A 13,622-nucleotide genomic window follows, 5' to 3' on the forward strand; every position below is an offset into this window, starting at 1 on the left:
GAAAATAATGATGCTCATTCACAGCATTCACGCATTTATTTCTCAGAGCTATATTGGGTCAGGCAAGGGTGTTCTCGGTTGAAACAAAAATTCTATAATGTGGGGGGGGGGGGGGTGAGTTTACAGGTCGCCAAAAAAAAATCGATCCACTGCTGGATGAGAATTAACGTGGCACTGGTTAGACAAGGCATGGGGCAGCAGCAGGCAGCACGCACATGGCATGGGCTCCACCGCACGCTGAGGTCGTCGCAGTCTCTGTGGCGCAATCGGTTAGCGCGTTCGGCTGTTAACCGAAAGGTTGGTGGTTCAAGCCCACCCAGGGACGGGGATGTTATTTTTTTTGTAAACTTTTTTTTTGTCACGGCATTTTACGAACTAGTGGTGAGACAAGCGTTATCGGTTCACTCGTTTAAAATGTAGTTTTTTTTTAAAAACGTATTCTGCGGATTATAAGACGCTTCGGAAAGTAAGGGGCCGTCCATAAATGACGTCACGGATCTGGGGGGGTCAGACATTTGTGACGATGTGTGACGAGGGGGGGGGGGGGTGAGAAATGTGACGTCACATCAAAATGCGCAACTTTAAATAAACATAGACAACGCGTTCTACTTAATTAAATATACTTTTATTAATTTTTTTCTCCTACAACATCAGAGTGCAGCGCCACATTAAATACGCACTACAATGACAATAGTTTAAAGCGATTTGAAGCATGTTTTATTTTGGGGGGGGGGGCAGAGCTTTGTGACGTCATATTTGAGGGGGGGGGGGTCTGACTTTTTGTGACGCCGCGTGACGAGGGAGGGGGGGTCAAAAATCGTTCAAAATCGCGTGACGTCATTTATGGACGACCCCTAAGACGTCCCCCTCCCGACTTGTGCTGGGGGGGGGTCTTATAATTATCGACTGCTCGATCAAGGCCGGGGTTGTCTGACCATAACTTCACCACGCTGGTACATTGGGGGTGGGGGGGGGGGGTCAGTGAACCTCGGTGGCACAACATGATTTGTCTCAAGATCTGGTACCTAGGGCATTGTGTTGTAACTTCATTAGGGGTTCAGCAAAGGTCAACCCACTGCTGCCGGACGAATTCCTCCGCCTCCCCAAGGTGCGCCCATCTGTCGCGATCGTGCGATGGGATGACCTGCCCAAGAGCCACCTTGCACGCGAGACGTTCATGTTTCATCGCTCCATCTTCATTCCCTCCTCTCTCGGACCACGTTGCCACTCCCTGGGGCTCTTCCACTCCATCGCGAGGCGTTTCAAACCATCGGGGCCCCTTCGAGCGACGAGTTCTGTCCACGCCAGCTAATATTTCACTTGCGCCGTATGTCCTGCCCGAGTTCTCTTTAAGCCACGATGCGCACGTGTGTGTGTGCGCCTGTCTCCCGGTGGTATTTGGTGCAAGCGTAACAACCTCGAATTAATTCTATATTTGAAGCTTACGTGACTGCAAGGATTCATACTCTTAGGTTTTTTCGGTAAAGTCACGTAGGTAAAAAAAATTAAAAATAATAGAAATAATAATAGAAATAAAATTATAATTCACGACGTTTCGGAGACAACACAAGTCTCCGTCATCAGGGTGGGACCGTCACAGCTAATTTACCTGTCTCAAGTGAGGCAAAATTCCAAGAGTCAAGCTCTTAAATACAAGTTTAAGGGGGGAGGGAAGGGGTTATCTGAATGTGGAAGCCAATGAGTGGAACGTGTTGGTTATTTTATTTCTATAATTTTTTTTATTTTTTACCTACGTGACTTTACCGAAAAAACCTAAGAGTATGAACCTCGAATTAATGTTCACTCCACGTGTCTTTGAGCACCAAGGCCAAGCTTACAAGGCAGCTTGAACGGCATGGATGAGCACAGCCGAAATAGCTCAGTTGGGAGAGCGTTAGACTGAAGATCTAAAGGTCCCTGGTTCAATCCCGGGTTTCGGCAAAGGTGTTATTTTTTTAATTGCTCTATACGGATTTGCTCAGAATACAAACAAACACCGTCGAGTTTCGACAGTTAACGCCGCTTAAACGAAGCGTGTGTCTCACAGTGATGCTTGGTTCACTTAATTGGGCACCTTTTCGCGTACCATTGTCACCAACAACAATTCGACAATGTCGACGTGAAACCAGGTCCACGGTGCTGCGTGCGGGGAGCCCAGTAGGAGGCGATCTGGAGCAGCTTGAATCATGGGAGCTGATGATGAGACGTGCTTTGGCATTTGTGTCTACGCCAGTAGTACAAATTGCACGTCTGGGATTAACTTCGTCGAATCTTTATGGATGGGTGGCCGACTCGGTCCACTACATAAAGTATAACTCTCACAATGGGCTGTGACTACGAGTCATATGCCTACAGCGACCGTGAGCATTCTTTAGTGAGATAATTAAAGCCCCTTCTTCATATCGTTGATAGATGAGCGACCACCAATGCATTAAACCGTTGCTACGGGACTATGTTGTTAGCAGAGAAGCAGTGCAGAAACATTATTTTATTATGTTTTATTTTTATTATTTTATTACTTCCCCTTCTACGTGACTTTACCGAAAGAACCAAGAAGATGAATCCCTGCAGTCACGAAAGCTTTAAATCGAAATTCACTGCTCTGTCGCCTATGTTCTGTTCCTCGCTTTCACCAACCATTGCTCACCTGCAGCGTGATGAGGTATGGATAAATAACCACATTGGCCGGCACAGAGTAGGATGCCTTTATCCCGTAGTGGATTTACAAACAGAATGTCTGCCAATGTACGGTTACATATTGTGAAAAAGCATGTGTTGTAACTCAGAACTGGGTGGATTGCTTCATCACGATTTCCTGAGATATGGCGATGCCTTGGGAAGGCTGTGGATAAATCATAGCAAACCATTAGGATAAGAATATAAAAATTAAACAACTAAATTTTATAAAATAATTTATTTTATTTTGTTTTCACCTACGTGACTTTACTGAAAAACCCAAAGAGTATGGATCCTTGCGGTCACGAAAACTTAAAATCTAGAATATATATGAGATACACTTGTGAAATGTATTGCAGTAGTTGGATTATTGTACAGCTCCTAATGGCGTATGTGATCTGGGTTCTCTCCCGAACACCTGAGTTGCTCAGAACCAATCGAGCATGTTTTTCCCCCAGTTTTGCAACAGAGAAGTTGTTCAATGAAGTATTACGGAGGACTGGGTGTTTGACATAGATGTGTAATAATTCGTGATACGAAACGATAACAAATACAAGTCGCAAAATGTGCTGCAGTGCTCAGAAAGTCTTTACTCAAGCGTGACAACAAAGAAAGGAGAACGCGATGCACATTTTTATAAAGTTTTGGATATTCGTTGCGTTAATACAGCTGTGAAATGTTTTTACAATTTCAGAGAAAACTGTTGCACCGTTTGAAAGTGTGTTGCTTTTTTTGAACTGTCTGAAAATGACATTGGCAGATCTGGTTGAAAAGATTTCAAACCCTCTCAAAATGAAACCATTACTCATAGCACATGGGCGAAGTCTGCTGTTACAACGTAACCACGGATTGTATAATTTTTTGCAATTAAGCCCGTATGCCATGTGTTGTCACTGCTGGAAAAAAATGCTGTGGTTCTTGATTATCTATGGTGCTTAACACATGCCACTGCAATTTCCAGGATAGCTTGAAAGAAAGCATAACATCTGGACGCCGAGACGAATTGTGCAGACGAGACCACGAGTCTTGTGGAAGCTCCCCAGCAGATGATGTACTCGTGGCTCCAGGAAGGCTGCACTACGTGCAGCTTGCAAGCCGGCTACTAGCGTTGATACTTTATATCACCAGGTCTTCTTGAAACCGTTCTATGTGCTGTCACACACATACACGTCTTGCGGAAATTGCCTTGGTTTTGACCGTAGCACCTGAGACTTTGAGCGGTGTGACATGATGCGAGCCTGTGAACAAATAATCTAAGTAGAGTATTGTGTGCAGGATTCATTGCTTATGACGGCAAACCATCTCTACACTGTAATTATGGAAATTTCTTTTTATAAACTGCTTCTGTCGTGTCACTTATTTCAGCTGTGTAGGAGATTGTAATGTACGCAACATCATGTAACGTTACACCGTACAACTTTCGCTCAGTATGCAGCAGTGGGAGGTCTCTTATTTTCATTTGATGCCTCTAAAGTCTGGAACTCTTTTTGCCCAGTCATCCCTGTGCAAGTACAGGTGCCCAGGGCCAGTTCAGATATCATTCGCCACTCACCCGTGCCCCACGTATAAAACTCAAGTATGTGGGTTCAGATCGCAGGGTGACTAACCACTGCACCCGGATACATTTCTCGGAGAACAAAAAAAAACAATTGAGCTGGAAAGGAAACAAAGCAATGGTGGTACCGCCGCATGTACCTCGTCCTTCTTCACCTGACCTCCTCGCCCTCCAGCAGCTTGTGGTAGGTGGCGATCTCCACGTCCAGAGCCAGCTTGATGTTCATGAGCTCTCGGTACTCGTGCACATGCTGTGTCATCTCCTGCTTGGCTTTCAGTAGCTCGGCCTCCAGGCTGGCCATGGTCTCCTTCAGGGACAGCTCCCCACGCTCCTCCACATCACGCACCTCCGTCTCCAGCTGTGGCTCGCTGCACCAACGCAGAGGGCTTTTTAAAATCCTTTATATTAAGTTCACTTGCTTGCTTGCTTGCGCGCTTACGACCGTGCAAATCTTTCGGTCGTTTTTTAACCCACTTCCCGTGATCTAATCGAGCTGACATTTTGCACACAGACTCGTTGTGCGTGACAATTAATTTTCGTGAAAATTTTTTTCCATAACTTTACACTTTTTAGGAAAAAAAATTAGATTTAATTACCAATTGCTTAATGGTGGCAGGCAATCATCTGACCCATAGGTGGCAGCCATCTCAAGCCAGAGGACGAGAGGACTCTAGCCGCCACGCATATAAAGGATTTATAGTGAAAAACTGTGTTTATACGGGTTAATTTTTTTTCATTTACATGCACTTTGTTGTTTTATACTCCCTCACCTTCAACATGTAGTCACCGTCGTAGTGAACTATGGTCAAGTAACCCTCACTGCCTACACAAATTTAAAAATAAATACTTTAGCAGGTAAAGCCCAATAAGCTTTATAGCTCTTTTTCAGAAGCGACCTGGTGATCAATGATAGCCCAGCGAAGTGGCTTATCACGTGGACATTTATAGCAGCCAAATACTCTAAACGCTTGTTTCTAAATGTGAAGGGAAAACCCGGAGGACCCGGAGAAAAATCCACGCGACCAAGGGAAGAGAAAGAGAACATGCAAACTCCAAATATACAGCAGGCGTCAGGGTCCGGATCGAACCCACGACGTCCTGCATACCAGGCGAGCGAGTCAACATCTCACCACTGCAATTGTGCGGAGGCCCTCACTCAGCAATGGATTGACAAACAGGCTGTACATGTACATTCGAGGTGATTGGTGAGGGTAGAAAGGTCAAACTTAAGGGCGCTAGCAGAGATTTAAAAACAAACCTTGGGAAATTAACATTGAAGACACATTTACATGTCATAGATATCAACTGCTGAAACGTTTCCAATAGCTACACTGGCCACCAGTAACTACATATATACCATGGTAAATTATATAAAGTATTGACATCATTATTTTTAACTTGACAGCCAAGTACAACAAAGGAGACAGGTCTACTGAAAATCAATTGTCTAATCTGAGAGAGAGAGACAGCACCTGTTTCTTAAAAGCTTCAATCTCAGCTCTGATGCAGTGGATGAGTCGTTTATACTCAGTGATTTCATTATTGATGTTTTGCAACTCCGTCCCCCTTCTCTTGGAAGCCTCGTTCGCATCTTACAACTGCACGCGGCAGATCAGAGTAATCGCTTGGAACTTTGACATGTGCTCATTATAGTTGAGTAGAGCCATAGGATGAATCGTACATGCATTTCTGGTCGTGTGGGTGTGTGTGTGTGTGCTTTTCACTTGTTTGAACAATGCACTAAGCCTAAATACAGTGTTAAATAATCGACTTTAGAAACACAACATTTTGTACAGGCTATGTATATCATCAAGGCTTAATTTTACATGAAATATTTTCCACTGCCCTCACCCCTGAGACGGTAGGGCGGGGCAGGAATATCTTCTGGAGCTCAGCCCTCGACAGCTCTGGCTAGATTTGAGCCCATAACTGTATGTCATCATCATCATCACAGTAGAAGCAGTGAAACGAGTACACACCTGGCGAATACAATTGTGAACGATCAATAGACTGTCTGCAGTGGGAGCATGGGATGTCCACGTTTTTACGCGACTTGGAATGGTTGCACTAAAAATGATCGCCGCACATGGACGTTTCATCTTTATGGGGTGTGTTGTCACAGTGGACATTCTGTGGGATATCCCTTCTACATACTTGCCAATCCTATCGATTTAAGCTGTCTGTTTATAAAACCTTTTTACCCGTACCAACTATTACATTTAATCATACCGCTTCGTAAAATAAAAAAGCAACCAAACATTGATGCATTTTTGGCTATTAAAATCGGTATGCTTCTATTATCCGTCACCCGCTTATGATTATTAACGAGGGGGGAGGGGTGCTCCATGTGGAGTGACGTCACCCAGTCATGATTATTAACGAGGGGGGTGTGCACCATGTGGAGTGACGTCACCAATTCATGATTATTAATGAGGGGGGAGGGGTGCTCCATGTGGAGTGACGTCACCCAGTCATGATTATTAACGAGGGGGGTGTGCTCCATGTGGAGTGACGTCACCCTCTCATGGTTATTAATGAGGGGGGAGGGGTGTGCTCCATAGGGAGTGACGTCACCAAGTCATGATTATTAATGAGGGGGGGTGTGCTCCATGTGGAGTGACGTTACCTGCTCATGATTATTAATGAGGGGGGAGGGGTGCCCCATGTGGAGTGACGTCACCCTCTCATGGTTAATAATGAGGGGGGAGGGGTGCTCCATGTGGAGTGACGTCACCTCTCATGATTATTAATGAGGGGGGAGGGGTGCTCCATGTGGAGTGACGTCACCCTCTCATGATTATTAACGAGGGGGGAGGGGTGCTCCATGTGGAGTGACGTCACCTCTCATGATTATTAATGAGGGGGGAGGGGTGTGCTCCATGTGGAGTGACGTCACCCCTCATGATTATTAACGAGGGGGGAGGGGTGCTCCATGTGGAGTGACGTCACCCGCTCATGATTATTAACGAGGGGGGAGGGGTGTGCTCCATGTGGAGTGACGTCACCCCTCATGATTATTAACGAGGGGGGAGGGGTGCTCCATGTGGAGTGACGTCACCCCTCATGATTATTAATAAGGGGGGAGGGGTGTGCTCCATGTGGAGTGACGTCACCCCTCATGATTATTAACGAGGGGAGAGGGGTGTGCTCCATATGGAGTGACGTCACCCCTCATGATTATTAACGAGGGGGGAGGGGTGCTCCATGTGGAGTGACGTCACCCCTCATGATTATTAATGAGGGGGGAGGGGTGCTCCATGTGGAGTGACGTCACCCCTCATGATTATTAACGAGGGGGGAGGGGTGTGCTCCATGTGGAGTGACGTCACCCCTCATGATTATTAACGAGGGGGGAGGGGTGCTCCATGTGGAGTGACGTCACCCCTCATGATTATTAACGAGGGGGGAGGGGTGCTCCATATAGAGTGACGTCACCCGCTCATGATTATTAACGAGGGGGGAGGGGTGTGCTCCATGTGGAGTGACGTCACCAAGTCATGATTATTAATGAGGGGTGTGTGCTCCATGTGGAATGACGTCACCCCTCATGATTATTAACGAGGGGGGAGGGGTGTGCTCCATGTGGAGTGACGTCCCCGCTCATGATTATTAACGAGGGGGGAGGGGTGCTCCATGTGGAGTGACGTCACCTGCTCATGATTATTAATGAGGGGGGAGGGGTGTGCTCCATGTGGAGTGACGTCACCCCTCATGATTATTAATGAGGGGGAGGGGTGCTCCGTGTGGAGTGACGTCACCCGCTCATGATTATTAACGAGGGGGGAGGGGTTCGCTCCATGTGGAGTGACGTCACCCCTCATGGTTATTAACGAGGGGGGAGGGGTGCTCCATGTGGAGTGACGTCACCTCTCATGATTATTAACGAGGGGGGAGGGGTGTGCTCCATGTGGAGTGACGTCACCCCTCATGGTTATTAACGAGGGGGGAGGGGTGTGCTCCATGTGGAGTGACGTCACCCAGTCATGATTATTAACGAGGGGGGAGGGGTTTGCTCCATGTGGAGTGACGTCACCCCTCATGGTTATTAACGAGGGGGGAGGGGTGTGCTCCATGTGGAGTGACGTCACCCCTCATGGTTATTAACGAGGGGGTAGGGGTGTGCTCCATATGGAGTGACGTCACCCCTCATGGTTATTAACGAGGGGGGAGGGGTGTGCTCCATGTGGAGTGACGTCACCCAGTCATGATTATTAACGAGGGGGGAGGGGTGCTCCATGTGGAGTGACGTCACCGCTCATGATTATTAACGAGGGGGGAGGGGCGTGCTCCATGTGGAGTGACGTCACCCCTCATGATTATTAATGAGGGCGTGACGATTGTGCGACGTCACGTAGGGGGGAGGCGCCCTTCTCGTGACGTCATCCCGGCGCGACGGCCGCGCTGGGACTCCGCCCCCACGTGGTGACGTCATCGTCGCCAGCCCGCCACGTGCTTACGCACAGTGCCGGGAGCCACGTGCGCGCCCGCGTGTTGGACGTCTTCGCCGCGGGATCTTCGTCATTTTCTCACCGCCAGCAGCAGCAGCAGAATCACACATCGTTATCAGCAACGGCAGGATTGGATATCGCCGCCGCGCTGAGTATGACAACGTCACGATCTTGTTGAGGCCCAGGAGGGATATTTTTTTTTGGAGCGCGGACGCGGGGTGAGTGTGGCAACTCAATATTTATGTACACCCCACTCCTCCCCCCCCGTTTGTCTTTCCCATTGTGGATGCGTTTTGAGTTTGTTTGATTTGTTTGATTTGTTACACCAGGTGTTGGCAACGTGCGGCTCCGGAGCCGCATGCGGCTCTTTAAGGACTATAGTGTGGCTCTTTAAATAAATAAAGAAATGTCGTCATCTTGTTGTTTTGGTTGCCGACCCCTGACCGTGGAAGTCCAGTTTACCATGGGAGTCCAGTCCAGTTTACCATGGAGGTCCAGTTTACCGTGTACAGGGTTCGGCAACCTGCGGCTCATTACGGACTGTATCGTGACGTTATTAATTACCACAGTCTCGCATTCACAACATGCATTGCGGCTCTTGAAATATTGTGAATCGGATGATCCAGATTAGCCAGTTGCCCGACTGTTTTGCAAGACAGGTCCGTGGTGCGTGAACGCAGCAGCAACACCACAAAGGACAAACAAACATTGCCGAGAACCGAGTACATGGGCCGAAGGAATATTATCGGCGATCATGAGGATCTATCCACCACGCTGCGCTGGCGAGATGTTGACTACCTCGCCCGGTGTGCAGGAGGTTGTGGGTTCGATCCCGACCCTGACGCATCTATATACATATGTCCTGTATTTGGAGTTGGCATGTTCTCCCGGAGGTCGCGTGGATTTTTCTCTGGGGCTTCCGCTTTTTTCCCCTCCGCATTTATAAACACGCGTTTAGAGTATTTGGTCGATATAAGTGTCCACGTGATAAGCCGCCACTAAGTTGAGCTTATCATTTGTAGCCAGGTCGCTTCTGAAAAAGAGCAATATAGTTCAGTGCGCCTTACCTGGTAAAATAAAATAGTTTATAGTTTTTTGAGAAAGTACAGAACTGAATTTTGCTGCACCACGCTCTGTTGCCCATAACGCGTATACCGACTATAATCACCCAGGAATGTCCTGCTGATCTCCATTGGCAGCCCTGAGCCAGTGAAATGTCACGTGCTTAGAAGGGCTGAATGTAGCTAGGCACAACCACTACTCACTCGTGGCGTGTACTACCTTATAGTATTATACATTACTCGGTGATGTAATGAAACATACCGTTGTATACTATATACAGATACAAATGTGCATGTATACAAGTATCACTTGATTCACAATTTTAAACAACATACACTACCATAATATACCTGCACAGTGAACTCTACCAATAACGATATTGTGCTTTGCAAAACTGCATTGTAAAATTGCTTTGTGCGGACTGAAAGTGATAGGGGTGCATGTTGCTTCAATATCCAGACAAATACAAGTGTGAATTTATATTGTTAACACCATATAGTGTTTGTTTCTATGCCATAGAGAGCATGGCGTGTACTACTGTGCTTCATGGACTTGATGACCAGTTCCTGTAACTGCAATGTAAGAAAGTTGAGACCTAACATTTGCGATGTTCCAATGTGCTTGATGACTGCCGTCTTAAGGCATTGAGAAATCTACAGAAAATGACGAAGAAACGTCAGCGGGATACCGACTTCCAGAAAGTGAAGCTCAAGGTTGGGAAGAAGAAGCCCAGGGCTGACAATGAGACCAACACGAACTTTAAGACGCGCGCCATTACCGTCCCAGAACAGCTCAAGGCCACCGGCTCACAGCCCACCACCAAGCGCAAGCTTAGCATTGATGTAAGTGTTAACATTTATTTGTTTTTCTAGATGTATAAAACGTATTCTAAACGACTAATGCACCTCTGATTAGCACTGTCGGCTACGTACGGTGCGAAATAAGTTCAACGTACATACATACAAAGTGGAGCGTACGCTGTTAAATTTGCTCTTGACTTTTGTGCGCAATAAGTTGTCAATAATTATGAAGCCGCTTTGGTGGGTGTGAATGAATGTTTCGTGATATTGCAACTAAACCGCAATAAACAAGTCACAGTGTATTGAAAAATACTCAAACGAGCACCACACTGTACTCGTCTCCATTGAAGGTTCTAAGCTAGAGATGCAAATACATTCGCATTAATCTGATGGGGACCAGATAGTGTCTTCAGTCTTATGAAAATAACTCTGCACATGCTTGACATTCAAAGCTGATTCTGCAAGGGAAAATGGAAGAGGAAGGAAACAGAGCAGTGGTACAAAATGAGCGTCTGGATGGGACTACATGAGATGATGAATATTACAAAAGATTGAATGCATCTTTCAAGGGCAGCTATGAGGATTATACTAACTAGACAGTGGACAGCCATTGCTGATTTCCCAAAAAGTACTTATTTTGTGAACTCCGGTGTCAGCGTGCGTCGGAAGTAGCAACACGTGACATGTGTCATCGGCTGTTGTCGCACACAGGCTCTTTTGACGCAGCTGCGCCACTACGGCACGACCGTGCGGCAAGGTGCCCTGGGGGGACTCAAGGAGCTGCTGGAGGCTCATCCCGAGCTGGTCCCCCAGCATCTTTCGTCCTTGGTGGATCAGGTGACGCCGCTGCTCACTGACCGCGAGGCCTTGGTGCGGCAGGGTGTGGTGGCCGTGCTGCGCTCGCTCTACCCCCGCGTGGATGCCGCCCGACTCTCGCCGTTCGTGCCAACGCTGAGCGCTCACCTGGCGTCCGCCATGACGCACCTGAGCGAGGGTGTGCAGCTCGACGCGCTGCAGGCACTCGACGCGATTCTCGAGACTTTCCCCCAGCTGCTCGTGCGCACCGCCAGTGGCCTGCGACTGCTGGGCCTGTTCGTCCAGCTCATCTCACGGGGAGGCTCGCAGGTGGGTGCGGGCCAGTTTTTGTTACCCTTGATAACAAAGTTGTGGACCAACTTGCACTCTACATTTTCAATTTAAGTGCTGAGTTAAAGACTTCTCATTTAAAATTGTGTATGAATATATACAGGAGTCTCAAGCACAGTCCAGCTGTTCAACATTTTTTTTGGATATTGTGTACTGTATATTGTCTATATTGTATTATTTTTGGGCGTCAATATTGATTTGCAACGATTTCCTTAAACCGAGTATTTATCTGACATTTCCCTTTGTTCTGGCACCTCGAGAATTACTGCCTTGGAAGTGCGGTATAAATAATAAATGATAATGATGATATAGCTTATTGTGCCCTGGGGTGTTTTCTAGTGGAAGTGAGAAATGTGTTTCTAACAAACGGTGCCTTGTTGGTACCATTTAACCTCTACTTTTATATTGTTATTGCAAAATCGGCATTATAACGGCAGCAGTCTTACCGATAATAAATAATGTCCTCTACCCAGGAAAGCCTTACTGATTCTGTTGGGATATTTGGCCAATTAATTTAATCAATGTTTAAATCGATACTTGTTTATTACAGCAGTAACAGTCTTTATTTAACAAATGAAACCCCTCGCGTGAGTCTCAAGTTGTTATAAATAAGGTTCTGGTCGTTGAGTATTTTTGCACATAGTGAGATGGTATTCAAAATGCACAGTCCAGAAACCTGTACTGCTGTTGTGCTTTATAGAATTCACTGGAGGCATGCGAATGGTTGCCTCGTGTCATAATCGTTGCTCGATGTAGCAACTCGTCTCTAAAACACACTATTGCATCGTGTGCGTCTTCACCCACGCGGTGCTTTTGCCTGTTTTGTTGGCTGTGGTCAGGTTAAGGGAGATAAAGCGCCTCGGCGCCTCCTCGTGAACCCCAGTGGGCAGCTCACGTCCCAGCAATGGCGGCTGCGCGTGCTGGCGCGCCTCGCCCGCTTCCTGGGCGCTGTGCTTCGAGAGACGGATGTGGACGGGGAGGGAGAGGTGCGCCCTGCGGAGGCATTGCACGTGGACTGGCCGAGCTGTCAGAGGGGCGTTGAGGTGTTTGAACACTCGGGACTACGGCCCATGCTGGCCACGACGTTTCGCCTATGGTGAGCATTTAACTAGAGCTGGTACGATTAGACATTTGACTTAAATATTTTAATTAACTACTTTTTACGTGATCGAATACTCGGGCCGCTTTATAATTGGTGGCTGCGCCGACATTTTAGAATGTCACAAAACCTCATCCATAACCTTCCATCCAGCCGCACATGGTGGAATAGAAGGGAGACTTTTCTGTTCCAACTGGCTTAGCCCGGCTATAATTTTAACGCTTCTCCCCGCTCAAATGAGCATAGAACAGTGATGAGTTTTGTTGATGGCCCTCATCCAGTGGTGTAAATTCCACAATCCTTTAGAGGGGGCCAGACTTTTTATAGGACAATTGTTGACGTCCCACAAAATTATATTTGATTTATATATCACTGGGAGATTATTAGCCGGGCAAAGCTCATTTGAGCAGGACATTACTTTGACCTGACTTACTCCCAACTGATTTTTAAACTCGTGGCTTTTTGAACAGCGGACAAGTAAATTGTGTTTGGTGACAGTTTTTTTTTACGTAAAACGAATTCTATACTTCTATTTAACACTTAACCAAAGAGGCACTCCGTAAAATGCATGATTTTTTTTCTCAGTCCAGTCAGCATGGCAAACTCGAGCGAAATGGTGGTTGGCAACGACCTGTCCCATCCGGAGGGCGTCCGCACGTTCGTGCACACCCTAGTGCCACTTCTACTGGAGTGCTGGGTGGAGGCGGCTCTGGCCACACAGGAGGGAGACGTGCCCATCCCAGGAAGTGAGGGTCTGGCCGTCATGGTGCAGGTAGCCAACACGATGCTCCTGCTGTGGAGGCTGGTGATCCGGCACGGTCGCACCCTGGTGAGGC

General features: G+C 47.2%; 1 protein-coding gene and 2 non-coding genes across 3 annotated transcripts in view; all 3 read left to right on the forward strand.

The window, feature by feature from the left end:
* The first annotated feature begins 251 nt into the window (after positions 1 to 251).
* On the forward strand, positions 252 to 325 carry TRNAN-GUU (transfer RNA asparagine (anticodon GUU)). The gene has a single exon. It is a non-coding gene; the product is annotated as a tRNA-Asn (tRNA).
* A 1,543-nt stretch (positions 326 to 1,868) lies between these two features.
* On the forward strand, positions 1,869 to 1,941 carry TRNAF-GAA (transfer RNA phenylalanine (anticodon GAA)). Its single transcript has one exon. It is a non-coding gene; the product is annotated as a tRNA-Phe (tRNA).
* A 6,690-nt stretch (positions 1,942 to 8,631) lies between these two features.
* Positions 8,632 to 13,622, forward strand: part of TEX10 (testis expressed 10) — a 45,542-nt gene continuing 40,551 nt past the window's right edge. Inside the window, exons 1-5 of the mRNA XM_061557211.1 lie at positions 8,632 to 8,897; positions 10,383 to 10,583; positions 11,253 to 11,666; positions 12,527 to 12,783; positions 13,372 to 13,615. Of these exons, the coding sequence (XP_061413195.1) occupies positions 10,404 to 10,583; positions 11,253 to 11,666; positions 12,527 to 12,783; positions 13,372 to 13,615 (1,095 nt within the window). The 5' untranslated portion in view covers positions 8,632 to 8,897; positions 10,383 to 10,403. The remainder of the gene's footprint in view (positions 8,898 to 10,382; positions 10,584 to 11,252; positions 11,667 to 12,526; positions 12,784 to 13,371; positions 13,616 to 13,622) is intronic.

Source organism: Lethenteron reissneri, chromosome 23 (assembly GCF_015708825.2).
Source record: "Lethenteron reissneri isolate LAM-NWPU_2019-01 chromosome 23, ASM1570882v1, whole genome shotgun sequence".
In the NCBI taxonomy this organism is placed as follows: Eukaryota; Metazoa; Chordata; class Hyperoartia; order Petromyzontiformes; family Petromyzontidae; genus Lethenteron; species Lethenteron reissneri.